The sequence below is a fragment of the Leuciscus leuciscus genome (genome assembly GCF_965113295.1).
Source record: "Leuciscus leuciscus genome assembly, chromosome: 20".
NCBI classification, from domain to species: domain Eukaryota; kingdom Metazoa; phylum Chordata; class Actinopteri; order Cypriniformes; family Leuciscidae; genus Leuciscus; species Leuciscus leuciscus.
This window is the reverse complement of record NC_138744.1, coordinates 1756739-1784238: the sequence shown is the minus strand read 5'-3', so window position 1 is coordinate 1784238 and position 27500 is coordinate 1756739. Positions and strand designations below refer to the sequence as shown.

At 36.8% G+C, this 27500-nt stretch overlaps 2 protein-coding genes across 3 annotated transcripts in view; one reads left to right on the top strand and one right to left on the bottom strand.

Annotated features, from left to right (window-relative positions):
- tppp (tubulin polymerization promoting protein) overlaps window positions 1-21535 on the top strand; it is a 23182-nt gene extending 1647 nt beyond the window's left edge. Inside the window, exons 2-5 of one of the 2 annotated variants that reach the window (XM_082150812.1) lie at window positions 5788-5871; window positions 7436-7768; window positions 13629-13782; window positions 16472-21535. In XM_082150812.1, coding sequence (XP_082006938.1) covers window positions 5788-5871; window positions 7436-7768; window positions 13629-13782; window positions 16472-16678 — 778 coding nt within the window. In that variant the 3' untranslated portion in view covers window positions 16679-21535. Of the gene's footprint in view, window positions 1-5782; window positions 5918-7435; window positions 7769-13628; window positions 13783-16471 lie in introns of those variants that run through there. The other variant, XM_082150813.1, reaches the window with a different exon arrangement.
- cep72 (centrosomal protein 72) overlaps window positions 18305-27500 on the bottom strand; it is an 11166-nt gene continuing 1970 nt past the window's right edge. Inside the window, 9 exon segments of the mRNA XM_082150885.1 lie at window positions 18305-21875; window positions 21952-22039; window positions 22116-22242; window positions 23734-23912; window positions 24003-24096; window positions 25656-25801; window positions 26012-26161; window positions 27249-27282; window positions 27395-27473. Of these exon segments, the coding sequence (XP_082007011.1) occupies window positions 21815-21875; window positions 21952-22039; window positions 22116-22242; window positions 23734-23912; window positions 24003-24096; window positions 25656-25801; window positions 26012-26161; window positions 27249-27282; window positions 27395-27473 (958 nt within the window). The 3' untranslated portion in view covers window positions 18305-21814.

Here is a 27500-nt window from a genome sequence, read left to right as displayed (position 1 = left end):
CCAAAACAGACGTTAAAAGTCGAAGTCTTAAAACATGGCCTAGACTGCACACCTGACATGTCATAGTCCGCATCATCAGTGCATTGTTGCGGAGTCAGCGTACGTAGAAATGGCCATGCTGGAGACAGATAGCATTCAGTGTGAGAGAGTGTATAGGGACATGCATTCAGTGTGAGAGAGTGTATAGGGACATGCATTCAGTGTGAGAGAGTGTATAGGGACATGCATTCAGTGTGAGAGAGTGTATAGGGAGGGACATGCATTCAGTGTGAGAGAGTGTATAGGGACATGCATTCAGTGTGAGAGAGTGTATAGGGAGGGACATGCATTCAGTGTGAGAGAGTGTATAGGGACATGCATTCAGTGTGAGAGAGTGTATAGGGACATGCATTCAGTGTGAGAGAGTGTATAGGGACATGCAACGAGAAAGACATGTCTGTGTAAATGAGGACCGGGTGGCGGGTGATGTAATGAGAGATTAAGTTGACCCGATCAGTGGCTTCTTTTTATTTATTTTATTTATTTAATTATATCAAGAATGCCTTAAACATAAAACAAAAGGCATCAAATACAATCGAGGATAAAAACACAATAAAGTCCATTGTGGTCCTCAACACATAACATCAGGACAAGACGCTTACATATTGTGTGATAATCAGTGACATAACATACTGTACAAACATTTTCCTTAAATAAGCAAAAATATAGACGGTAACTGGCCCCTGGTCCTATTCCGCTACCCTCTCTAATAACCAGTCCTTCGTCCTCTTTTTAAAAGAGTTCATGCTTGAAATCACTTTTATTTGCCGGTCTAACTTGTTCCACTGAACTGCCCCTATATAGGCACTTGTTTCTTTCCCTAACACTGTCTTGAATGCATAAGGACAGAGGTCTGATATACTGCCACGAGTGTAAACAGTGTGTGTGTCCTTCACCTTATTAATAAAACACAACAAATAATTTGGGACATTACCATACAATATTTTATGGGTCATGGTCAGTGTTGACATAATAACACGTGACTCAACAGGAAGCCAGTTAAGCTCAACAGATTGTGACCTACCTATATGAGACCTATGGCCCATGTTTAGAATTACTCTTATTCATTTATTCTGTGCTGTTTGCAGCCTCCCTTTAAGTCGTTTCGTTAGGCCTTCACACCAGGAAGTGCATGCATATTCAAACTGGTTTAAAATGAAGGCGTTAGCTAAAATGATCACCTTTCTAAAAATGTAGGATTTCTGGCTAAAAACGTTGTAAGCCGGGTGACTTTACTCAGAACCTTACTGTGTCAGCAGGGGTGATCCGGGGCCGTCTCTGAACGCTTGTGAAGCACACACTCTCAGACATCATGCAGACGTGTGTGTCTGCTATAGATTATCTACATTTACAACATTCATGCATTTGGCAGACGTTTATATCCAAAGCAACTTTCATTGCATTCAATTTTTTTTAATTTTTTTTTTAAGTTGATGCATTCTCTCGAGACATTAAGACATGTTTGTTATTGCATTATTTTTCATCCCAGCTGATACCAGTTTATCAGTGTTTAACTACTGATAGGTTCAGATTTACCTGTGCTTATCTGCGTCCTCTTCCTGTTTATGCATTACATCATATCCTGTTTCTGTCCTCAGTCCATTCTTGTCAGTCTTTTTATGTTGCTGACATTTTTTGAATTCCATGTTAATTTTTTTGCTGATATAAATAGTTTTTGGTTTGTTTGTGTAAAATAGGTCAGTTTATTGTGTGAGCTCTCATCTGTGCAATGCATGACCAGAAGGCGAATGCATATCATCATCATCATCATCATACGCTCCACCAATCACAGATTCTCTTGAGGCCTGTGCGCATGCATGTTATAAAGCCTTCCTCTCCCTCTCTCTGACGCCTCCATCATGCTCTGCTCTTCTCTGAAGCTCACAGGGTTTCCTCCAGCATTAGACAACAGCAGATGTCTGGCTTGATTGCTGTGTTATAAAAGCATTCAATTGCACTCAAAATTGCATAGTTATGGTTCCATACATCATATACGATAAACATGAGGAACTAAGAGATCTCTTATAATCATTTCAGTCATTAGCTGTATCAGTTTTATTATGTTAATGATTGCAGAAAGTTTATTGTCTGGGTGTGTTCATGTGAGTATTTTAAGGAACTCTTGTTATGTTGACTGATATGACAAATTGACAATAGTATTGGACTTGACTGACTCTTTTTATATAAAACATATATTTTTTGTATATATAATGTATTAAAATCTTGTGATATAAATATATCACACAATTACTGTGATAAAAAAAATTATGTTTCATAAAAAGTTTGTACGTGTATATATACACTCACCTAAAGGATTATAAGGAACACCATACTAATACTGTGTTTGACCCCCTTTCGCCTTCAGAACTGCCTTAATTCTACGTGGCATTGATTCAACAAGGTGCTGACAGCATTCTTTACAAATGTTGGCCCATATTGATAGGATAGCATCTTGCAGTTGATGGAGATTTGTGGGATGCACATCCAGGGCACGAAGCTCCCGTTCCACCACATCCCAAAGATGCTCTATTGGGTTGAGATCTGGTGACTGTGGGGGCCATTTTAGTACAGTGAACTCATTGTCATGTTCAAGAAACCAATTTGAAATGATTCGAGCTTTGTGACATGGTGCATTATCCTGCTGGAAGTAGCCATCAGAGGATGGGTACATGGTGGTCATAAAGGGATGGACATGGTCAGAAACAATGCTCAGGTAGGCCGTGGCATTTAAACGATGCCCAATTGGCACTAAGGGGCCTAAAGTGTGCCAAGAAAACATCCCCCACACCATTACACCACCACCACCAGCCTGCACAGTGGTAACAAGGCATGATGGATCCATGTTCTCATTCTGTTTACGCCAAATTCTGACTCTACCATCTGAATGTCTCAACAGAAATCGAGACTCATCAGACCAGGCAACATTTTTCCAGTCTTCAACTGTCCAATTTTGGTGAGCTCGTGCAAATTGTAGCCTCTTTTTCCTATTTGTAGTGGAGATGAGTGGTACCCGGTGGGGTCTTCTGCTGTTGTAGCCCATCCGCCTCAAGGTTGTGCGTGTTGTGGCTTCACAAATGCTTTGCTGCATACCTCGGTTGTAACGAGTGGTTATTTCAGTCAAAGTTGCTCTTCCATCAGCTTGAATCAGTCGGCCCATTCTCCTCTGACCTCTTGCATCAACAAGGCATTTTCGCCCACAGGACTGCCGCATACTGGATGTTTTTCCCTTTTCACACCATTCTTTGTAAACCCTAGAAATGGTTGTGCGTGAAAATCCCAGTAACTGAGCACAATATCAGATTATATTCAATGTCAAATTAATGAATACACAACTAAACTCCCAAGTTCTTCCTAGTTTTGATATGTCTATCTCAGTCACTCTTTTTTTTTTTTAGCAAGAAAGATAAGAATGTTATCTTTTATTGTCACACTGGCCGGCTAATGCCAGCGATAGTGGCGATGTCACTGACGCGACCGTGTGTGTGTGTGTGTGTGTGTGTGTAGTACACTAGACTGCACAAAGGGCCCATAGAGCTGAATGACATGATTGAGAGTGATTCATAAAGGTTTGTTTCTTTGTTGAACGAGAAGTAAAACACAACGCTCTTGAATAGGGACATCTTCAAGTGGATTTTGAGGGTCCTCTTGTACATTGACTGTACTTGAGGAGTTCACTTTGGCCCTACAGAGCTCTTCTGTCCGACCATAAAGACAGATTCATCTACTGTAGCCCATGTGTCCCAGTGTTACGGCCCGTGTGACGTAACCTCTCTGTCTGGGTTTGGGACAGAGGATACGGCTAGTGCCGGTCCAGACCGTGTTGTAGAAAGATTGACTTAGTGGTTTAAAAACATAGAAAAGGAGAGAAAGAGCTGCTTTGGCTTTGTAGAGGTGTCATGACATCGCACTATGGGAGCTTCTGGGAGGTGAGCATTCAGCTGTCTGTGAGAAAATTACTTTGTGCTCATTTTTACAAGCTTAACCATTAGAAATGCTGTTTAATGTTGGTGCCTGGACACGTGTGATTGAGGTGCGTGTGAGATTAGTCTTGTGTAGTCAGACTTCACATGGACATCAACAAATTGCAGGTTATTCTGACCAAGTACCGCCCACTTAGACAGGAAGAGACCATCTGACGTGTGCTAAGCGACCAATCACAGTTGGTTTTGGTGTTTTTGGGGCAGTTGTGGTTTTGAGTCTTTTGCTTTTTTATAATGTTTCTGCACTGATTCAATCATTTACTTTCTTACTACATGATTCAAATCAAACTTTTTTCGTGAGTTCTTAATGCAAATGTTATAAATAATGTCATATTTAGATTTGAATCACATATAGACAGTAAATAAAGTCATTAACATTTTAAAAATACTTTTTGATTGTATTTTGATATCTTAAATCTTGCTCCTTGAAAGTTGAAAGTAAGTGTGATCTAACCAGCGCGAGTGAGTAATGGTAAGCATCGGCCCATGAGAGCATATTGAAGGGTTTGTGTTTAATTCTGGACGGTTACATCATGAAGGAAACACTTATTCTCATCCTTGTGATGTTTGACCTGAAGCAAACTGTGCTCTAGGATAACCACTGTGATCTAGTGGTGTTTAAAGTGTAATATCGTGATACTGGAGTCGTTTTCTGTCACATTAATGATATATACTGTATCATGATGTAGTTATTTTTGTTGGAAACCAAATCGTTTTTTTATATATAATCATGAGGTATTAGTAATCCAGACAATAATCTAAATTGTCAAACCTTTGTATTTGATTTATTTACTCTTTCTATTTGGAACTTGATGGACTCAAACCAAAGGATCAGATGAATCAGAGCAAATGAATAAATCAAAATTAGCTTCATATAATAAAACACTTCGAGTTCAAAACCGTCAAACTAATATTATTAGGGGTTCAAGCGCAAAGCCATAAAACCGATCGTGCAGCCCAAACTTTAGGCCTAGAGACTTGAAACTTGTTTAGATGGTAGTAGTCTTGCTCACTACTCGGATACAAGGACTCAGCCAAATTGACCAATAGGGGGCGCTACAGAGATCAAAAACACTGTATTTTCCATTGAAATCCTCGGCTCAAGACAAAACGTATTTCTCCAATTTTATTTACACCATTAATATCTTTCTGCCATTTTGAATTTTCCGAACTCTTCATAGGCCGTTTGTCCGATTCACTCGAAACTTGACATGCATCATCTAGAGACCCCCAGGGCAAAAAGTGATTCAGGCTCATGACGGGGACGCCAAAACGTCCAAAGTAGGCAGGGCCACTTTCACTAAAATGGCTATTATTCTTTAACGCTATGAGATATTTTCACCAAACTTGTTATACCTATCATGAGCTCATTCTGTGGTCACACAAAAATCTGCAACGATTCACCACTTGGTGGTCCTCTGCTGCCATCTACTGGTTATAATGTTAATTTAGTCATTCTACTCACTAATATAGTTCTTTTCACAGGTTTTGCTTTTGCATTCATTTTTAGACATTATAAAATCACTATTATAACATTTACAGTCACGTTTTGTCAAAGTTTATCACTTGGTGTAAAATGGTGTTATACAAAGGGGTCGCCTAGACCCTAACAGCATAGATGGCATAAAGGTCTTAAAACACTTGAACCCTGTTAGTTGCTACTTGCAGCTATATTTATTATTATTATTATTATTCCTATTTTGCTTTGCTCTTTGCTTTTAAGCAGTTTATATTCATGCTCAATACAAAACTACTATTGTCATTTCAGCTGCATCAAGAAGCAAGAGGAGCGAGTCAAAGTGAGCAACACCGACGTGGAATCCGAGCGCTGGATGGGCAGCAGAGGGCAAAGGTCAGACTAGAGATGCTAAGCTATATCAGACTTCTACACAATAAAAGTATGTATTTCACTGGTGATATGGAAATACATGCTCTTAAGTATATCTAAGATAGTACGCTGGAAATGAGTGCAAACATAAATTGAATTGGCCACAATATAAATAGCCTATGTCATTTTGGTGATCAAAGATTAGTTTTAAGGCATACAATTATTGACTACAGGGGGACTTTAAAGTTTATATAATATATTTAATAAATTATGTGAATTTGAATAGATTTCATGTGTAAGTACAGTACAGGCCAAAAGTTTCTTCTGCTCATCAAGCCTGCATTTATTTGATCAAAAATACAGAATTTTTTTTAAATATTGTGATATATTATTACAATTTAAAATAATTGGTTTTCAATTTATTATACTTAGTTTAAATGATCATTTATTTCTGTGATGCAAAGCTGAATTTTCAGGATCATTACTCCAGTCTATCACATGATCCTTTAGAAATCATTCTAATAAGTTGGAAACAGTTCTGCTGCTTAATATTTTTTCATAACCTGTGATACTTTTTTAGGATACTTTGATGAATAAAAAAAAAAAAAAAAAATAATAATAATAAAAAAAAGAAGCAAATGTTTTAAAAATAGAAATCTTCTGTAACAGCAATATCCACTACTGGTCAGTCATTTGGGGTCAGTAATTTTTTTTCTTTCTTTTTTTGAAATAAATCAATACTTTTATTCAGCAAGGATGTGTTAAATTGATAAAAAGTGATAGTAAAGAAGATTTATATTATTAGAAAATATTTTTTTATTTTGAATAAATGCAGTTCTTTTTAACCTTTTATTCATCAAATATATTAGACAGCAGAACTGTGTCCAACACTCATAATAAATCAGAATATTAGAATGATTTCTAAAGGATCATGTGATAGACTGGAGTAATGATCCTGAAAATTCAGCTTTGCATCACAGAAATAAATGATAATTTAAAGTATAATAAATTGAAAACCAATTATTTTAAATTGTAATAATATATCACAATATTACTGTTTTTTTCCTGTATTTTTGATCAAATAAATGCAGGCTTGATGAGCAGAAGAAACTTCTTTCAAAAACATTAAAAATAGTAATGTGTCCAAACTTTTGGCCTGTACTGTAAATAAATGAAATAAACAATAAATAAAATAAATAACAAATAAAAAACAACAAGTGGCATTTCAGACATTGATTATTAATATCATCTGATGTTCCTGAAATCTCATCTGACGATTAAACAAGATGGCCTTAGCTGAGTTTGGATGGGTAATGCTGAACTGTTTGTGGACCAGCTGGCTCAACTGGTTATTCATGCAGCATAACCATGATCAGCATGAAAGTTGTCATAACATGAACAGTGTAATATGAATATACAGACAGACATAAAAAGTATTTAGACACTTAATCATGTCTAAATGTCTTTGCATTAGATACAACCCATCAAAGCAAGTGTCATTGATTATGAAATAAGATGCACAAACACATTTTAAACTGCAATAATATTACCAGTAATATTAACCATTAAAATTCACTTTCTTTACCAGCAACATGGAGGAGTTTAAAGTTCAGACCGCCAAACATCCTGTACCCAACAGTTCTCCCATGAGGCCGCACAGTGAGCACTCGAAAGAGCAAGCAGCCAAACGCCTGTCCTCCGCATCCAACGGCACGAGCGATGGAGGAGCCGGCTGCAAAACACCCGTGGAGATCACTGCGCTGGAGGAGTCGTTCCGACGCTTCGCCATTCACGGAGACACACGAGCCACTGGGAAAGATCTGAACGGCAAGAACTGGTCCAAACTGTGTAAAGACTGCGGCGTCATCGATGGCAAGACCATCACACTCACAGACGTGGATATAGTCTTCTCTAAAGTCAAGTATGCCATCATCTGCACCACTTTTACACATTTAGGAGTAGAGTTACGGAAGTAAAAGTCCCATTCATTTTCTACACAGAGAAATATATTTTTTATGCAAAAGGCCCGTTCACATCAGGCTAAAGGTACAGTACAGGCCAAAAGTTTGGACACATTACTATTTTTTATGTTTTTGAAAGAAGTTTCTTCTGCTCATCAAGCCTGCATTTATTTGATCAAAAATACAGAAAAAATGTGTAATATTGTGATATATTATTACAATTTAAAATAATTGGTTTTCAATTTATTATACTTTAAATTATCATTTATTTCTGTGATGCAAAGCTGAATTTTCAGGATCATTACTCCAGTCTATCACATGATCCTTTAGAAATCATTCTAATATGATGATTCATTATCAAAGTTGGAAACAGTTCTGCTGCTTAATATTTTTCATAACCTGTGATACTTTCTTAGGATACTTTGATGAATAAAAAATAAATAAAAGCAAATGTTTTAAAAATATAAATCTTCTGTAACAGCAATATCCACTACTGGTCAGTCATTTGGGGTCAGTAATTTTTTTTCTTTCTTTGTTTGAAATAAATCAATACTTTTATTCAGCAAGGATGTGTTAAATTGATAAAAAGTGATAGTAAAGAAGATTTATATTATTAGAAAAAAAATTTTTTTTGAATAAATGCAGTTCTTTTTAACCTTTTATTCATCAAATATATTAGGCAGCAGAACTGTGTCCAACACTCATAATAAATCATCATATTAGAATGATTTCTAAAGGATCATGTGATAGACTGGAGTAATGATGCTGAAAATTCAGCTTTGCATCACAGAAATAAATTATCATTTAAAGTATAATAAATTGAAAACTCATTATTTTAAATTGTAATAATATATCACAATATTACATTTTTTTTTCTGTATTTTTGATCAAATAAATGCAGGCTTGATGAGCAGAAGAAACAAACAGTAAACTGGCCTGTACTGTATAGTTTTAAAAAGTTCAGAATGATTTTTTCCAGGTGATAAAAATATCAACAGCCAATCAGAATCCATCCTGCTTTAAAGAGCTTGAGCATTTAAAGCTTCAGACGACAGAACTGCAGCATGCAGAGCATAAACAGAGCATTATTTAGCGTTGGTCTGGATGCTAATAGTTGTCTTTGTAGTTCTCGTTCTTGGTGTGAATGTGCCTTACAAAATGCTCTTAATGCAAATCTAATGACTTGATACTCACAATAAGATGAACTTATACTTATTTAATACTGATGAAATATATATACAATTAATTTCCATCTGCCGCCTTGGATCATTCACTTTGAGTTTGATGCAGTGCATCCTGGGATTGCATTGTCTATGAAGCACACATGCTATGCTTTCTTAGATTTTGGCTAAAACGTTGTGCCTCAAATGCTCACGAGGGTCACGATTACACTGTCAACCAATTGGATTTTCTCGCAGACATCTGGTATAGTGTGATGCATGCATGAAAACAGTGAAAACACTTACGAGATCTGATTAAATGTGGTTCTTTAATTTAAAAAAATCCATGTCATGACCCCTTTAAATGAGGAATATTATGACATGTTCCTTCGATCCCAGAAAAGACTACAATGGAGACATTTCAGGGAGTTCAGAGACACTGATATAGAGAATAACTCCCGCTGGAGCGACTTTGTGCTTTTATAAGTTTGCAGACATTTTTCATGCTCAAACAACAACATTAAAAAAAGAAAGTTAATTTTTTTTTTAAAAAAGCATAAAAGGGCCCCTTTAACAACTGGGATAAAAAAAAAAAAATGCATATTAGAGTGGTGCAATAGGCTTTAAAGTGTAGGAGTGCAACTGATATTTTCTGTAACAGTAACATATTTGCCTTAATCATTGCATTCATTTTTGTTCATGCATATTTCTGAATATCCAGAGAAGAGGAGTCGTGCTGTGTTGATATTTCTCAGGCTCATCCCCCACAGCCACAGGCCATGATGGCTCATGCTGAATAACCCTGATGACTGCAGGACAGAAAGAGTCATCGCCGCTTCAATAGGGACTGATTTTAACGATGTGCCCTTGATATAGAGCACCGTAGACACACTGATCCGTTCAGTCTGAGATGTTCAGAAAACACTGCTCGAGTAGGAGAAAGAATTGATCAAAATCTTTGTACTATTTATGCAGTGAGGAAATTCTCTGCCTTTTATCAAGAGATTAATACGTTTCACCCAGACTGAGAGAGAATAAAGATTATTCTGCTAGATGGAGTCAGAACAAGAAACGTGAGGCAGAAAGAACGAATGCAAGCAATATGCTGTGTGTTAACATTTTAAAGAAAAGTGCAACCAAAAAGAAAACATTAAAATATCATAACAGTAGTCTAGACAACTCTTGCGTTATATTCTAAGTCTTGTGAAGTAAGCGAGCAAAATGCAAGTTACTTCAGTTAAATATGTTGATAATTGTATTTTATTATAAACGTTTTTCTTGCCCTCTTTGAGCTTGATTGCATGAGCCCGAACACATGTGCAGTCAGTCAGAGTGTGTGTGTGTGTGTGTGTGTGTGTGTGTGTGTGTGTGTGTGTGTGTGTGTGTGTGTGTGTGTGTGTGTGTGTGTGTGTGTGTGTGTGTGTGTGTGTGTGTGTGTGTGTGTGTGTGTGTGTGTGTGTGTGTGTACTGTGTACAGAGGCTCAGGCCAAAGATCAGGATTGAGCTTAAAAGAGACGCTGTAGTCGATCAGCATCACAGAACTAAAGACGCGTGTTTCCTTTAATCAGTGCGGCCCATGACAGATTAAAGCCCCTCATGAGTGCCGATTCATCTTAATGATGCTTGATAAAGCCTCTAAAACTGCAAACACTATAGATTCCTCTGTTCAGCACATAAGACCACATTATAGACTAATTCTTCATGTGTTTTTGTGTTAAAATGTTTCACTAAAAGCTAGTCAAAAGTTCAGCATATTAGAGCCATACTAACATACATTAAGATAATATAATACAATATACTTTATTGTCCCCTTAGGGAAACTTGTCTTGGGCTCAGTGTACGCTGCATTTCCAGAATAACAAATAAATAAATAGATAAGAATTTATAAATAATTTCTAAATCAGTCACAGAATAAATCGATCACATGTGTCTCACCTAAACAATCCATACAGTGGAGCAAAACATGTAGAGCAATACATCATGTCATTGAAAGTAGATTTGCAGACTGAAAGGATGAACAGTGAGTTTTTTTTATAAATGTCTTTGTCAGTCTGTTTTAAAAGTCTAAAATGTATTTACATTTTTCTTTGCAAAAAATGTTTTTTCATTTTTTTTTTTCATTTTGTGTGCGCGTGTGTGCGTGTGTGTGCGTGTGTGTCCGTGTGTGTGCGTGTGTGCGTGTGTGTGCGTGCGTGCGTGTGTGTGCGTGCGTGCGTGCGTGCGTGTGTGTGTGTGTGAGAGTGAATATCAAACTATACATATATACACTAACTCCTGGGGCCGGTTTCACAAAGATAGACTTTGACTATGGCTTAGATAAAGTAGATAGTCAGACTTCAGATAGACATCTAAATCAGACCGTTGCACAAAGCACTTAAGACTCTGACTATCTTAAGTAGGACTACACTGCAATGCATTCTGGGTAAAATAAGACACTTTTCAAAACAAAAAACATGACGGATCGAGTAAGTGCATTCAGCCGCTCAGTGCAGTTTACCCCAGCGGAAGATATGTGTGTGTTGGAGGAGTATAACAGTTACAAGGATATTTTACTTGGGAAATTTAGCGGAGAATGTAGTAACAAGAAGAAATTTTTTAATTATGAGCCATTTTCCCTTTTCTTTTGGCTGTTTGTAATGTAACTGATTGTTACTGCTGGTTGCCAAGGTAACAGAGTCTTAGACCTAAGTTAGCCTGGGGGTAAGTTAGCCTGGGGGTAAGGTGTCTGGGGGTAAGTTAGCCTGGGGGTAAGGTGTCTGGGGGTAAGTTAGCCTGGGGGTAAGGTGTCTGGGGGTAAGTTAGCCTGGGGGTAAGGTGTCTGGGGGTAAGTTAGCCTGGGGGTAAGTTAGCCTGGGGGTAAGGGGTCTGGGGGTAAGTTAGCCTGGGGGTAAGTTAGCCTGGGGGTAAGGTGTCTGGGGTAAGTTAGCCTGGGGGTAAGGTGTCTGGGGGTAAGTTAGCCTGGGGGTAAGGTGTCTGGGGGTAAGTTAGTCTGGGGGTAAGTTAGCCTGGGGGTAAGGTGTCTGGGGTAAGTTAGCCTGGGGGTAAGGTGTCTGGGGGTAAGTTAGCCTGGGGGTAAGGTGTCTGGGGGTAAGGTGTCTGGGGGTAAGTTAGTCTGGGGGTAAGTTAGCCTGGGGGTAAGGTGTCTGGGGGTAAGTTAGCCTGGGGGTAAGGTGTCTGGGGGTAAGTTAGCCTGGGGGTAAGGTGTCTGGGGGTAAGTTAGTCTGGGGGTAAGGTGTCTAATTGTTTTGGTCTAAATTAAGTCAGTCTTTATTTTTGTGAAACAGTCTAACTTGCGTTAGACTAGTCTATGAGCACATTTTAGACTTGTCTGAATAGCTTTGTGAAACCGGCCCCTGATAAAAATTTTGGAATTCATATATATTTATTAATTATGGAATATAAAGATTATTACTAATTGAGTGCCAATAATAATTAAGTAGCCAATCATCCTATCAGAATGATTTCTGAAGGATCATGTGACACTGAAGACTGGAGTAATGATGCTGAAAATTCAGAGGAATAAATTACATTTTAAAATATATTCACATTATATATTTTAAATTGTAATAATACTTCACAATAATACTGTTTTTATTTTATTTTTTTATCAAATAAATGCAGCCTTGGTGAGCAGAAGAGACTTCTTTCAAAGACATTAAAAGTCCTTTTGACCGTTAGTGAATGTAGGGTTAAATATGTCTGTTTATGACTATGTATGCATGTAAATATGAAAGCATTCAGTGCATACTCATAGTGTAGAGAGGGAACAGCGCTGAATCTCTTAGCTGACATTAGGCAGCACTGAACAGTCGGAGCGCTGAAGGATCGCACAAACAAAACCAAGTCAAATTAATTATAAAGCCAAAGAGGCGTGTTTACCGAAGCTTGTTGCTATGACAGCAGGGTTGCTGGGGGAGACCACAGGCTTTATGGGGCTTTGTTTAGGTTCTCGGTCACCACGGTAAAACTGTTTGTGTTTGTGTTACTATGCGCTGTTTTACATTGTTGCTTTATGGGCCGAATGCGCCCGAGTCAAAAATGTAAATCCTGCTTTACGCTCAGATAAATCAATTAGTTCTGCTGATTTTGATGACCAAACACAGAACCAATACTGTTTATCATACACACTTAATGAAAGACCGTCCAGTTTAATTGGACGCTCGGCCCTTGACGGCAATAAATAAGATGCGAGAAGCATCGCGTCCTCTTTGAAAGTTGATTAAAAGTGAGTTTGAGTTTGCTGGCCGTGTGTGTAATGACCCAAACGCTGGAGATCTCAGAGCTGACATGTTTGTGTTATCGCACACGGCTGTTTACACTGCGTCTGTTCAGACGGAGAGCATGCCGCGCTCTCAGAGCCCTTTATCAAGGCAGTTACCACGCAAACTCAAATGTATATTTCATCCATTTACTCGCCCTCGAGATGTATTATTCTGATGTTAAGCAGAAGAGGTTTGGAACATGATATTTTCATTTGCATGTGTCACTCTCAGACTGACCGGGCCAATCAGATCTAAAGCATTCCTCGTGTGTTTACAGAAGCTCTTTTAATCAGGTCCTGCAGGTTTGTGCCTCGCTATGTGTTTATATTTGATGCCACAATATATATACTGATGAATTTATCATCTATTTGTCTTTGCTTTATGTAATTGTTTTCTAGGATCAAATCTGGCCGCACTATTACATACAGCCAGTTCAAAGAAGCGCTGGCGGAGCTGGCCAGGAAACGCTTCAAGGATAAGAGCAGCGAGGACGCCGCCGAAGAGCTCCACAAACTGATCGAAGGAAAATCACCCGTTATATCCGGAGTCACGGTAAAACCCGGAGCAAAAGTGCTGTTCTTTCTCTACATCAATACACCTTTATATTTGGAAACTTTGAAATACTAGCATTTCTCGTGTTCATTGCCTCTTTAAAGGGGTGGTATAATGCCCTTTTCACTTGGTGTAAAGTAAGTCTCTGATGTTCCCAGAGTGTGTGTGTGAAGTTTTAGCTCAAAATACCCCACAGATATTTTTATATAGCATGTTAAAATTGTCAATTTATGAGGGTGAGCAAAAACACACCGTTTTGTGTCTGTTCCTTTAAATGCAAATGAGCTGCTGCTCCTGGCACACAGGGGGCGGAGCTTCAACAGCTTGCACTCACACATGCACTGAAAATGTCAAAAACTTTTAGCCTTTTATGTTCAAACCGGATTCAGACAATGATGGAGAGACTCAAGAAGAAGTGACAACATTTCTGAATGGTTAGTTGATGAGTTTATGTAGCTTATGTGTAGTTATCTTCTAGTCATTGATTAGCATATTCTGTCTTGATAATCTATAAATCGTGTTCTGGGGGCGGGGTTTATGTAAATGTTAGGGTTGGTGATGTCACTAACCCGGGAGGAATGTGGTGTAGTCTCTACCAGCCGTTTGTTGTAGTCCTTAAAAAGTGATCTCTTTAAAAGCAAATCTCTCCCTTTGCTTTGAACTTTGAGTGTTGTAACTTTGCAGATGTTGTTTATGCTCAAACAGCAACATTACACACTAACTAAAGTTAGAAAAGTCAAATCATAATCAACCACCCCTTTAAGATGAATCGCTTGGTGCATTCCAGTCACTTGCAAATAATAGTATCCTGTTTTTCTCAAACTGGGGTTTCATGGAGTTGATGAAAAGCTAAGAATTAATCAAAACACTTATTAAAAAAATTAAACATTTTATTTGTTTACCTGCATGTCATATGACATCAGAGAACTGTAAACATGCAAATGTGTTGTTAAATTAATAACATTTTAAATTAAAATCTCAAGGGGAATATTTTAGATTAAAGAGGTTCGTTTGGGAATCCCTGCTGTCGTATATGGATGAAATCTACTCACTTATTTCTTTAATAATTTATTTTAAATGTGAATAACAGTTTGTGAATAATTAGTGTTTACAGCTAAACTGTCTGCTGATTTCTAGATGTAATAATAGTGGTGATTTTATGAGTTATCTTTGAATTAAATGAATACTTTTATTCCACAAGGACGCATTAAATTGATCAAAAGTGACAGTAAAGACATTTATAATGTTACAAAAGATTTATATTTCAAATAAATGCTGGAATATCAACATTGAACTGGAGAAATGATGCTGAAAATTCAGCTTTGATCACAGGAATAAATTACATTTTACAATATATTCACACAGAAAACGGCTCTTTTAAAATTTTAATAATATTTTACAATATTACTGATTTTACTTTCTTTTTTATCCCAAACAATGCAGCCTTGGTGAGCAGAAGAGGCTTCTTTCAGCCCAAACTTTTGAATGTGTTCATTTCTCCTTCAGCAAATGATCAATTACCAACTAAAACACATTTTATTTGTCATGATTTCATTCACAAATGGTTTTCTAAGACTCTTAAAACAGAGAATCTCTGCTTCTGGAGAACATGAGATGTGATAATACAGTATTAAATGTTTCTTGTTTGATAATTTAGTATAATATAGACACATACAAACTGCAACACTTCTCACTAACAGTGACGACGTTAATGACGTTAATTAACGACGTTAATCTGACTAACAATGCGATACACAAGGACGCATTAAATTGATAAAAAGTGACAGTAAAGATATTTATAATGGTATGAAAGATTTCTGTTTTAAATAAATGCTGTTCTTTTGAACTTTCTATTTATCAAAGAATCTTGAAATAAATGTATCAGGGTTTCCACAGTTCAGTATCAGACCTGTGTTTATCACTGATAATAATCATAAATGTTTCTTGAGCATCAAATCATCATATTAGAATGATTTCTGAAGGATCATGTGACACTGAAGACTGGAGTAATGATGCTGAAAATTCAGCTTTGATCACAGGAATAAATTACACTTTACTATATATTCACATAGAAAACAGTTATTTTAAAATGTAATAATATTTCACAATATTACTGTTTTTACTGTATTTCTGATCAAATAATTTCAGCTTTGGTGAGCAGAAGAAAAAAAAACATTACAAAACTTAAAGCAAACTTTTAAATGGTATTGTACATGTGTAAGTTTTCACAATGTAATCTTGTTCTTCCAGATCCATTGTTTTAAATGTCAGAAAATGTTCATTATACTGAAGGCGCTTTAGAGGAATAAAACTCCCAGAAAAACTACAAAAAAAAGAGTTGTTCCCACATTTCTAAGAATTTTTTTTTTTTTTTTACTGAAAATTTTGTAAATTAGGCCCTATGTTCCCACAGCCCTATGTTCCCACAGCCCTATGTTCCCACAACCATATGTTCCCACAGTCCTATGTTCTCTCATTTAACTATGTCCCCCTATGAAGGGTAGGTTTTAGTGCTTGTGCTGGTACAGGGATAGCCCAATAACATCCCAGACAAGTCTCCCTCCTGTATGTTAGGATTAGGGTTAGGGTTAGGGTTAGGGCTGTGGGAACATAGGGCTGTGGGAACATAGACATGTTCCCTTTGGGAGAACTTCTCCTTTTCAAAGTGTCTTTCTCTTTCTCGACACAGAGAGCCGTGGCTTCTCCGACCGTGTCCCGTTTGACTGACACCACCAAGTTCACCGGATCGCACAAGGAGCGCTTCGACGAGACGGGTCGCGGGAAGGGGAAGGCGGGACGTGTGGAAGTGGTGGACACGTCCGGATACGTCCCTGGATACAAGCACGCAGGGTCATACGAGAAGAAGATTCAGAAACCTCCACAAAAACCCATGTGAGATTCTCCGTCCAGCAGTGAACGCCAAACCCAACTCTAAAGCACAAAGGGATTTTTGTCATTTTCCAATTGAGGGTATGTCCTTTTTTTTCCTGTGAATAACATTGAGTTTATGTTCCTCTTCCTTTAAGTGTTTTATTACTTTTAACTGGAACGCTGTTTACATCCAAACACTGACGTCACCAGCTGGTACGTTCCTAACAAACACGATGATGCCAAGAGACAGACAATATTGCACGCTGTATTAGTGGTTTTTTGCTGATGATCCGTCGTAAATATTGACATTAAATGCATATGTGAATATTTGGCATTTGTGGCTTCTCTTATGATGTAATAGAGTCAGGCCTGAGATATAGATTATACTCAAGCGCTTGAGCAATGCAATGCAAGTGCATTAACCCATGGGAAAGTTTCCTTCAAATGTTTGTGCCATTAAACAATTTGCATTATAATAGCACACAAAACTGAGCTTGCAAAACTAGAACTGTGGGCACGTATTGTATATTTTAATGCATTTGGCAGACGCTTACATTGTATTCAAGGTGTACATTTGGTCCGTTCATGCATTCCCTGGAAATCAAACCCATGGTGTTGCTAGCAGCATGACTGTAAAGTATGTTTCAGGCCTAAGTTAGGAAAAAAAACATCTAACTTTGTTTGACAGACTTAAATGTAAAGGGGTCATGACATGGATTTTAATATGTTCCTTGAGGTTCACTTAAAATGTTAGTTTTTTTAACAAAAAACAAGTATATATGCAGAAAAACGATTATTTTCGACCTTCATTCTGACCCTCTGAAATGTTTAATGCGCGGCTCCTTTAAGGCTTGTTAGTAAACGCCTTATAATTGGCCAACGTCACTGCATAGGAAACGGTAGCAACGCCCACTTGTCATATTTTTTGGGCCTATGGTGCGATGATGTATAATTATTCGTCGATGTCTTCCTCTGGAGGCGGGCATATGCAAATCTATTTGCCTGTGTGATGTCACAGATCCCTCGTTATTCAAACCAGCCGTTTTGGAGCATGATTAAATACTCAGTTTATAATGAGGAGGATGAGAACTTGCTGGATGTTTTACTCGTTCAAAGACCTTTTTCTACAGTACAGGCCAAAAGTTTGGACACATTACTATTTTTTATGTTTTTGAAAGAAGTTTCTTCTGCTCATCAAGCCTGCATTTATTTGATCAAAAATACAGAAAAAAAATTTTAATATTGTGATATATTATTACAATTTAAAATAATTGGTTTTCAATTTATTATACTTTAAATGATCATTTATTTCTGTGATGCAAAGCTGAATTTTCAGGATCATTACTCCAGTCTATCACATGATCCTTTAGAAATCATTCTAATATTCTGATTTATTATGAGTGTTGGACACAGTTCTGCTGCCTAATATATTTGATGAATTAAAGGTTAAAAAGAACTGCATTTATTCAAAATAAAAAAATATTTTCTAATAATATAAATCTTCTTTACTATCACTTTTTATCAATTTAACACATCCTTGCTGAATAAAAGTATTGATTTATTTCAAAAAAGAAAGAAAAGAAATGACTGACCCCAAATGACTGACCAGTAGTGGATATTGTTGTTACAAAAGATTTCTATTTTTAACACATTTGCTTCTTTTTTTTAATTTTATTTTTACTTTTTATTCATCAAAGTATCCTAAAAAAGTATCACAGATTATGAAAAAATATTAAGCAGCAGAACTGTTTCCAACTTTGATAATGAATCAGAATATTAGAATGATTTCTAAAGGATCATGTGATAGACTGGAGTAATGATCCTGAAAATTCAGCTTTGCATCACAGAAATAAATGATCATTTAAAGTATAATAAATTGAAAACCAATTATTTTAAATTGTAATAATATATCACAATATTATTATTATTTTTCTGTATTTTTGATCAAATAAATGCAGGCTTGATGAGCAGAAGAAACTTCTTTCAAAAACATTAAAAATAGTAATGTGTCCAAACTTTTGGCCTGTACTGTATGTAAAAACAAAAACAAGGTAAATTTCATTTCTCATGTCATGACCCCTTTAAGTAATTTGAATGCATTCGTTGCTTTAAAAACTGACTTGACGTTTTTCTTTTCTCTGCTTCCCATCTAATTTACCAGTACCAAGATCATCTAGATTTAAAGATTTAAAAACAAATCGACTGATTCTGTTTGGTTTTCATGTATATTTTAAACACATCTCTATGATCTATAACTGAATGCAAAAGTCCAACCATCATAAATTGTGATTTGAGGCATAAAGAATTGACCGCTGTTGCTCAAGATTGTATATCTAGTTGTTTGGTCGATGTTTTTTGTAGGTTTGACAAGTTAATGGCATAACTATGTATTTCTTATTCTATAATGGCATAATATGAAACACTGCCTGTGTGTTTTTAATTGTGGAATGATTAACTATATCATGTAAAAGGAAACACCATCAGCAAAAGGTCATTTCCCTATTTGCTCTGCGTTACAATACCTTTTACCAGCGTTATCATACCTCAATACAGACTGAGTCGTGTCAGACCAGCAGGGCTTCGTGTCCTCCTCTCACGACTCCTCTGGGTGTCTTAACTAAGAGCTTCGAACAAACAAAATGCTAAAAACAATATAGAAGTTTCTAATGATTTTAACACGTATAATCAGACGACCTGCAGCGCTGAATCAGAACAGTTTATTCGTTTATTAATTATTTAGGCTAATCTGATCATCTTTCTGCCTACTCTAAGCTCTCAATTAGCACATTTGACACATATTTAAATCCATTATGCAGATTTCCCCCCAAAATCAGCATATAAAACACGATTAAAGGATTAGTTCACCCCAAAATGAAAATTTCCTAATAATTTACTCACCCCAATGCCATCCAAGATATCCATGTCTTTCTTTCCTCAGTGGGAGAGAAATTATGTTTTTTGAGGAAAACAGTTCTGGATTTTTCTTCTAACAATGGACTTCATTGGTTACCATTGTTTTTAAGTCCAAATCAATGCAGTTTCAAAAGTCTCTGAAGTGTTTAAACGGGCTGTACGCGATCACAGCTGAAGAAGAGGTTGTTATCTAGCGAAACCATAGGTCATTTAAAAAAAAAATATATATATAATTTATAGACTTTTTACCTTCAATAGTTGGGATTGAGCTGATCAACAAACGGACAGGGAACTACGTCATCACGTTGAAAGGTCGCGCCGGCGCCGGCAATACTATTTGAACTACTATTCATATTCATCAGAATGTTATTCATATACTATTCATATTCATATTCACTGAATACTATTACTATATATATAATAGCAAACAATACTATTTGAACTATCCTCCTACGTACAGTCGCATTGTAAACAGTGGGGCGGTTCTTCTGCCGGCGCCGGCGCGACCTTTCAACGTGATGATGTAGTTCCCTGTCCGTTTGTTGATCAGCTCAATCCCAACTATTGAAGGTAAAAAGTCTATAAATTATATATATATATATTTTTTTAAATGACCTATGGTTTCGCTAGATAACAACCTCTTCTTCAGCTGTGATCGTGTACAGCCCGTTTAAACACTTCAGAGACTTTTGAAACTGCATTGATTTGGACTTAAAAACGATGGTAACCAATGAAGTCCATTGTTAGAAGAAAAATCCAGAAATGTTTTCCTCAAAAAACATAATTTCTCTCCCACTGAGGAAAGAAAGACATGGATATCTTGGATGGCATTGGGGTGAGTAAATTATTAGGAAATTTTCATTTTAAGGTGAACTAATCTTTTAAAGCTTGCAGATTCTGCCTGGGGCCGGTTTATCAGCAGTAGATCAGCCTGTAAATGAGGGTATTAAAATGAAGTTTTGTATTTTGCTGTGGATTTTAGTTTGAAAAGCACTGTTGTTATATTTAACATGTCATATCAAGGCACTTTGCCGTTAGTGTTTCTGCCTACAGAACAATGTTTACAAGAGAAGTGACATGCTGTGACTAACACGGGCATGGCATAAGTCTAAATGAATACATTCCCTTTACCATAACTAGTGTTCGGAATTATTTATAAACGCACTGCCATCTGAACACACTGGACAAGATCCAACCTTCAGGGTTCCCACACTTCTGACTTTCAATGACTTTTCCGTGACCATTCCAGTCGTTCTGTGAAAAAATGGATGTGGATTTGACAAAAATGATCGTTCCGATTCACTAATGAATCATTCTAACGTTCCCGAGACTAAAGACAAACGGCTCAAAAGAATGATTCGCTCATTGAAAGTTTTACTCAATGCAAAAGCAAATATTTATTAGCTAATTTAATAGTTTAAAACGGAGCTAATTTTATCACTGGTAAAATCTATATTTATAATATACAATTTCAAGAATAAGAAAATTTTTAAGACTTTATGACGACTTTTCCAGACCTGGAAAACACAAGATTTAAAATTCCCTGATATTTTAGGTGATTGTGGGAACCCTTTTGTAATAGATGATGTTGTCCACGTCTATGGAGAGAAGGGCCGAGCGAGAGTGTACAGATGTATTCTTCTACAGAACATCTATTTTCAGATACGAAAAGTGGCTACGGATCATAAATGTCAAGCAGGTTCTGCTCAGAAAGTGACTCATATTTATGATAATAAACCACAGATAAATATACATGTTGACGTATTTAACTTCTGATTTTAATGTTTTGTGTGCTTAATGCCAAATACTGTTGTTAACCATCCATTTTGAGGAACAATACTGTCATGTTTTTTAAATAATGTTTTTTAATGTTCTACAGTATCCTGATATGCATGTCATATAGTGATGGTAAAATGATTTTAACGTGTAAGTGTTTTGTAGCATCGTATTGAATAAAAAAACAAAACTGCCTGGTTCTCGTTTATTTCATTTATCCACAGGAATGGTCATACACAACACTTCTCTGGTCAAACAAACACATTTTGCACATGAGATGTGAGTATGTGATTGGTTGTTGGATGTAGGAATGTACAGAGAACACATGACCTTTGTCAATATAAAACAAAAGGCTTTTACAAAAAGAGGTATCAACGTCTTTCAAAGGACAGATTTATAATAAATTAAAGCTTTCTCTATAAATGCCGATGTCACACACGTCTATTGGAAGCACTTTCTTCATTTGCACCAATCAGCTCATTAGAGCCTCTTCCAGCTGCTGCAGCAAACGCTCATTTCTGGATATCAAAGTCCTGCAAAAACAACTAAATGAACACAATGTTTGTGGTTTTACAGCGGTGTTGCATTCAGTCACACCTCGACACTCACCTGTAGCTCTCATGCGGGTCATTCGCTACGTTTCCATCCGGACTTGAGTGTCTTGTGACGTTCATCTCCTCAGGGACTGACTGCTCTCCTAGAAAACACCAGCACAAACATCATCAAACCCGTTTTATTTCATCAACTCTCATTTTTAGTGTTGAGGTACTAACCTCTTCTCTCCGCGTGAGGTGTTTTCTCCAGGTGAGAGGACAGAAGCTTCTTCTCTACTGTGATCAGCTGTTTCTGTAAAGACACGCTTTCCTCCAGCACATCCTTCAGCTGCTCATTAAGAGATGCCTGCGTTAAACACAAGTGCAGAAATATGACGCGGGAAGAATGAAAAATTAAAGCTCTCGTCATTATTTACTTCCAAAAGGACAAAAAACACCAAGGGCCTCATGAATAAAACTAGTTTTACTATGCATAGAGATGGGTAAAAAATACTTACTAAAATTTTTATTGAATAAAATATTTTAATCGATTCTCATTTTCACGAACCGATGTCGATTCTTAAATCCCAAGAATCGATTAGTCATCCTGTTTTCAGTTGATGAATGAATGTAACATTGTAGCGCTGCATCCCATCCAATAAATCGCCATAATCTTTGTGCTTTGTTATTATTGATATGAAACAAAGTCTCAGATTTCAAATTACGTCCATTTTCTTACGAAATTCAAAAACATAAATAGCGTGTTGTCGCTGTGGCGTGAGATCGCTCTGGCTCAGCTCTAGAGAAGCACATGATCTTCTCTTCCGCCTTAATAACACCAGTTACAGCGTGAGATAAACATGAATGAGCTTCTGAAAGTGTGTTAAAAGGTAGAGTGCAACTTATCGAAGTCCGTATCATGTGACATGGAGTCGCCCAATCAGTGTTTCAACCGTGGAAAGACGTCAGTAAAACAGCTTGTAAACAATGTCATGTAACGTCACATTTACCTCAGAAAAACCACATCAAGGGACCATAAACTCATCAGTCAGCCAGAAAAATTAACTCTAGAGAGGAGCATTTTGCTAAATATAGGCACCATATTACATATTCATTATAATTTTTAATGTTCTTCAATTTTTAATGCATGTTTGAATAAATCTGGCAGGCTTTTATAACAGCCACCATTTAAATGTTAATATTTCATATTATTTTATTATTATAAAAATAAATAAATGTGTAATTTGAGTGTTTGTATACAAATCAGTACATTTTTACCTTCAATATTACAGTAGGCTAATGAAGCCTATAGGCTACCACTGACTCCCATAGTTTACAGCATAGCCTAAGTTATGATTTTTGTTTTCCTTGAGAAAATTTGCCATGTATTGTAGCAGATATCCAAAATAATCAATATTGAATCGAAATCAAATCGAATTGCAAGCTTGTGAATCGAAATCGAATTGTGAAATTCGTGTCAATGCCCAGCCCTAATAGGTTCATTTTGCATTTAATTTCCATATGGATATTCTCATTCATGTGATACTACCCTGTTAACGGGTAAAACCAGGTAAAATGGGCAAAAAAAGAGGTTTAACTCACATCGAAGAGTCAAAAATGTATTATATTAAATGTAAAAATGTATTGTATTAAATGCAGAAGGATGCAGACATTGCTAAATTCTCATTGGGGCATCAGGGTCACAAACAGAACAAATAAACAGGTTGAGAAGGAGAGATATTAACTCTGATATAGAGAATAACTCTCGCTGGAGGGACTTTGTTACACACTAAAGAAAGTTGAAAATGTGCAAAAGCATAACAGCTTTAAGACAAACGTCTGATTGAGATAATCTTACGATGGACTCGTGCGCCTGCTGAAGCTGAAGCGTCAGTTCTTCAGTCTCAGACTGATGTTGTTTTTCCTGTAGTTTACTCCGAGCGTTCAAGGCTTTGAGCGTCTCTTTAAGAGTCTGGATCTCCTGCTCTCCTCCCGAAACATCCTGCTCCATCATGCTGAGGATCTGAACCATCTTCACTGGACATCACCGACAGAAAGCACCGGATTAGTGGGAATAGTTTACCAGTTATATCATGGACTGGTCTTTTTACGGAGAGGATCGCTTACTGAGGAACGTCCTGTTTTGTTGACTCTCCTCCTTCCCAGACCAGAGCTCCTCCATCATGCTGAGGAGCAACTCCATAGGCTTCCTGTACACACCCTGATGCAGATCAGTGACAAAGAGAACAAGTCAAACAGTCTGTCTGTGTTTGAGGAGCTGCATCTTAGAAAAGCAGAGACCGTTAGGCAAGGCAAGTTTATTTATATAGCACACTTTATACACTATGGCAATTCAAAGTGCTTTATATATACAGTACAGGCCAAAAGTTTGGACACATTACTATTTTTAATGTTTTTGAAAGAAGTTTCTTCTGCTCATCAAGCCTGCATTTATTTGATCAAAAATACAGAAAAAAAAATGTAATATTGTGATATATTATTACAATTTAAAATAATTGGTTTTCAATTTATTATACTTTAAATGATCATTTATTCCTGTGATGCAAAGCTGAATTTTCAGGATCATTACTCCAGTCTATCACATGATCCTTTAGAAATCATTCTAATATGATGATTCATTATCAAAGTTGGAAACAGTTCTGCTGCTTGATATTTTTTCATAACCTGTGATACTTTTTTAGGATACTTTGATGAATAATAATAAAAAAAATAATAATAAAAAAAAGAAGCAAATGTTTTAAAAATAGAAATCTTCTGTAACAACAATATCCACTACTGGTCAGTCATTTTTTTTCTTTCTTTTTTTGAAATAAATCAATACTTTTATTCCGCAAGGATGTGTTAATTGATAAAAAGTGATAGTAAAGAAGATTTATATTAGAAAATATTTTTTTATTTTGAATAAATGCAGTTCTTTTTAACCTTTTATTCATCAAATATATTAGTCAGCAGAACTGTGTCCAACACTCATAATAAATCAGAATATTAGAATGATTTCTAAAGGATCATGTGATAGACTGGAGTAATGATCCTGAAAATTCAGCTTTGCATCACAGGAATAAATGATCATTTAAAGTATAATAAACTGAAAACCAATTATTTTAAATTGTAATAATATATCACAATATTTTAAAAAAAAATCTGTATTTTTGATCAAATAAATGCAGGCTTGATGAGCAGAAAAAACTTCTTTCAAAAACATTAAAAATAGTAATGTGTCCAAACTTTTGGCCTGTACTGTAGAAAGGAATAAAAATAATCACAAAATAATTTAAAAAAAGTTATTTAAAAGTGAATTAAAATGTCACACTACGGCAATTCAAAGTGCTTTGCATAGAAAATAAGCACAAAATAAAAGCAAGGGAAATTTAAACGGTTATAAAAGGAATGAATTAGAGTAAAATGAATTTGTGTAGTATAAAGATGATACACAGAATAAACTTCTCATCTGGCAAAACACCGGTGTATCTTATTTAGCTCTTACCCAATTCTCAGTGCCATTTGAGTTCAGTTTAGAGTCAAAAGGAAGAATACAGTGCAGTCAGTCAGTCGGATGTACAGTGTGTGTCATATTTTGCACAGCTGCTTGTTATACTGTGAGATTATGTGGACTGTACTGTGTCTGTGGTGATCTTTCGACGTGCCTAACAAATCTATTTGACGCCTCCAATAGACCCGATTTTTCCCTAAAATGGACAGGAGGAGCTCTAGGACTGACTCCTCGGGTTCACTGGCCCGTCAGTCAGGTCGGTTACTGACCTTCCGGGGTTTACGTCTTCTCTCTGATGCCGATGGGCTTCTATCTGAGGTTCCTGGAATCTGGTAAGTTAATCTGGGAGGATGCACGACTGGATTTGCTCTGTCTTGATGTTGATTTTGCCATTTATTGGCTGTGCAATCATGTTCTGCAACGAAATAATGTGAATTATTTATATATACATTAACATTTATGCATTTAGCACACGCTTTTATCCAAAGCGACTTAAAATAGAGGAACAAAAACTTTTAGTCACAGAGAAAAATAATGGTAAAATGCAATATCCGGTTTATTAAGACAGCTTATTTAATTCATTTAAAAGTGAACTGGAACTAAACTTCGACTGGTATTGAAGTACCCTGTGAAGCTGACCGCATGTCTGTAGGATGCGGTGTGAAGACGTGTTCTCCTCGAACTGTAGCGTGAGTCAGACTCCTGAATGAATGACGGCTCTCCACGATCGGGCTCACAAACCGGACTCTCTGAGGACGAACGGGAGCCTCTAATGCTGGAAATCCGAAAGAAAGAAAAGATGATTCCACTGCAATATTGACAACACTGAGTACAGGGGTCGAACTATGAACGTGAAACACCTGGTTTTAGATCACAATAGTTTATTAGTTTGGTGAGGGCCTCCTTTTACAGCCAATCCAGCATCAGTTCATCTTGGGAATGACAGACAGAAGTCCTTCACAGAGACCAGAGGGATTATGAGCCATTCCTCTTCCAGAACAGTGTCCAGAACGTGTGATGCTGGTGGAGGAAAACATTTCCTGACTCGCTCCTCCAAAACACCTCAATAATCTTCAGATCTGGTGACAGTGCAGACCATGGGAGATGTTCAACTTCACTTTCATCTTCATCAAACTCTTCTGTATCCAGTCTTGCTGTGTGTATTATCATGCTGATACACGGTTTGAACATCCGGTGTTCATGATCCTCCAGAATGGTTCGGTAGTCCTCGGCAGTGACGTGTCCATCAAACACAGTCAGGCTTGTCATGATATTGCAGCTCAAACCATCACTGATCCACCTGTGCTTCACTCTGGGGTGCAAAAGTCCGGGTGTTCAGACTCTTTAGGGTTTCTCCACACCGTAACTCAAAGATAATGAAGGTGTTCATCAGAGAACAATACGTGCTTCACATTGTCCACAGCCCAGGGGCAGTGAGTTGGGAAGCTGTGGTTTCATGTGTTTTGGATATAATCCGGGTTAGTACCTGGACAGTTACTCCTGTTGGATGTGGTCCGTCCTCTGTGGTTTAATGCCGACATTACCCTGGATATTATACCTCTCGATACACAAAGACTTGCTGCCTTGATCACAGATGAACCAGCGACACATGCACCAACAATCTGTCCTCTTTTGAACTCTGAAATGTCTCCCATTATATTGTCCAGATTGCAATAGTTTATGTACAGCTGTGCTATTGCTCTGCTATTCAACCTTCACACTCGGCTCTTACTGATGAATGTAAATCAGTGGAGATACACACACACATATATATATTGGCCAGTGTTTCAGTTTCATTCTCTAACCCATGTACAGTAAAAGGTTAAACAGCAAATCACTTTGAAATAACAAAAAATATTCACCATTCTTATAACCCGAGCCCTTGGGAACAGATTCCTACATGACAGACAATGAAATAAATAATTAATTAAATTTAATTAAATATATATATATATATATGATAGCTGAAATAGTAATTGCTAATAATATTGAATAGACGCAGACGCACCTGATTTTGTTTTGGCAACCTTTCACAATCAGAATCATTGATTAAATGTATGATATCAGATTCAGATGGATTTTCTAAAAAAAAAAGAGAGAGAGAGAAAGAGAGA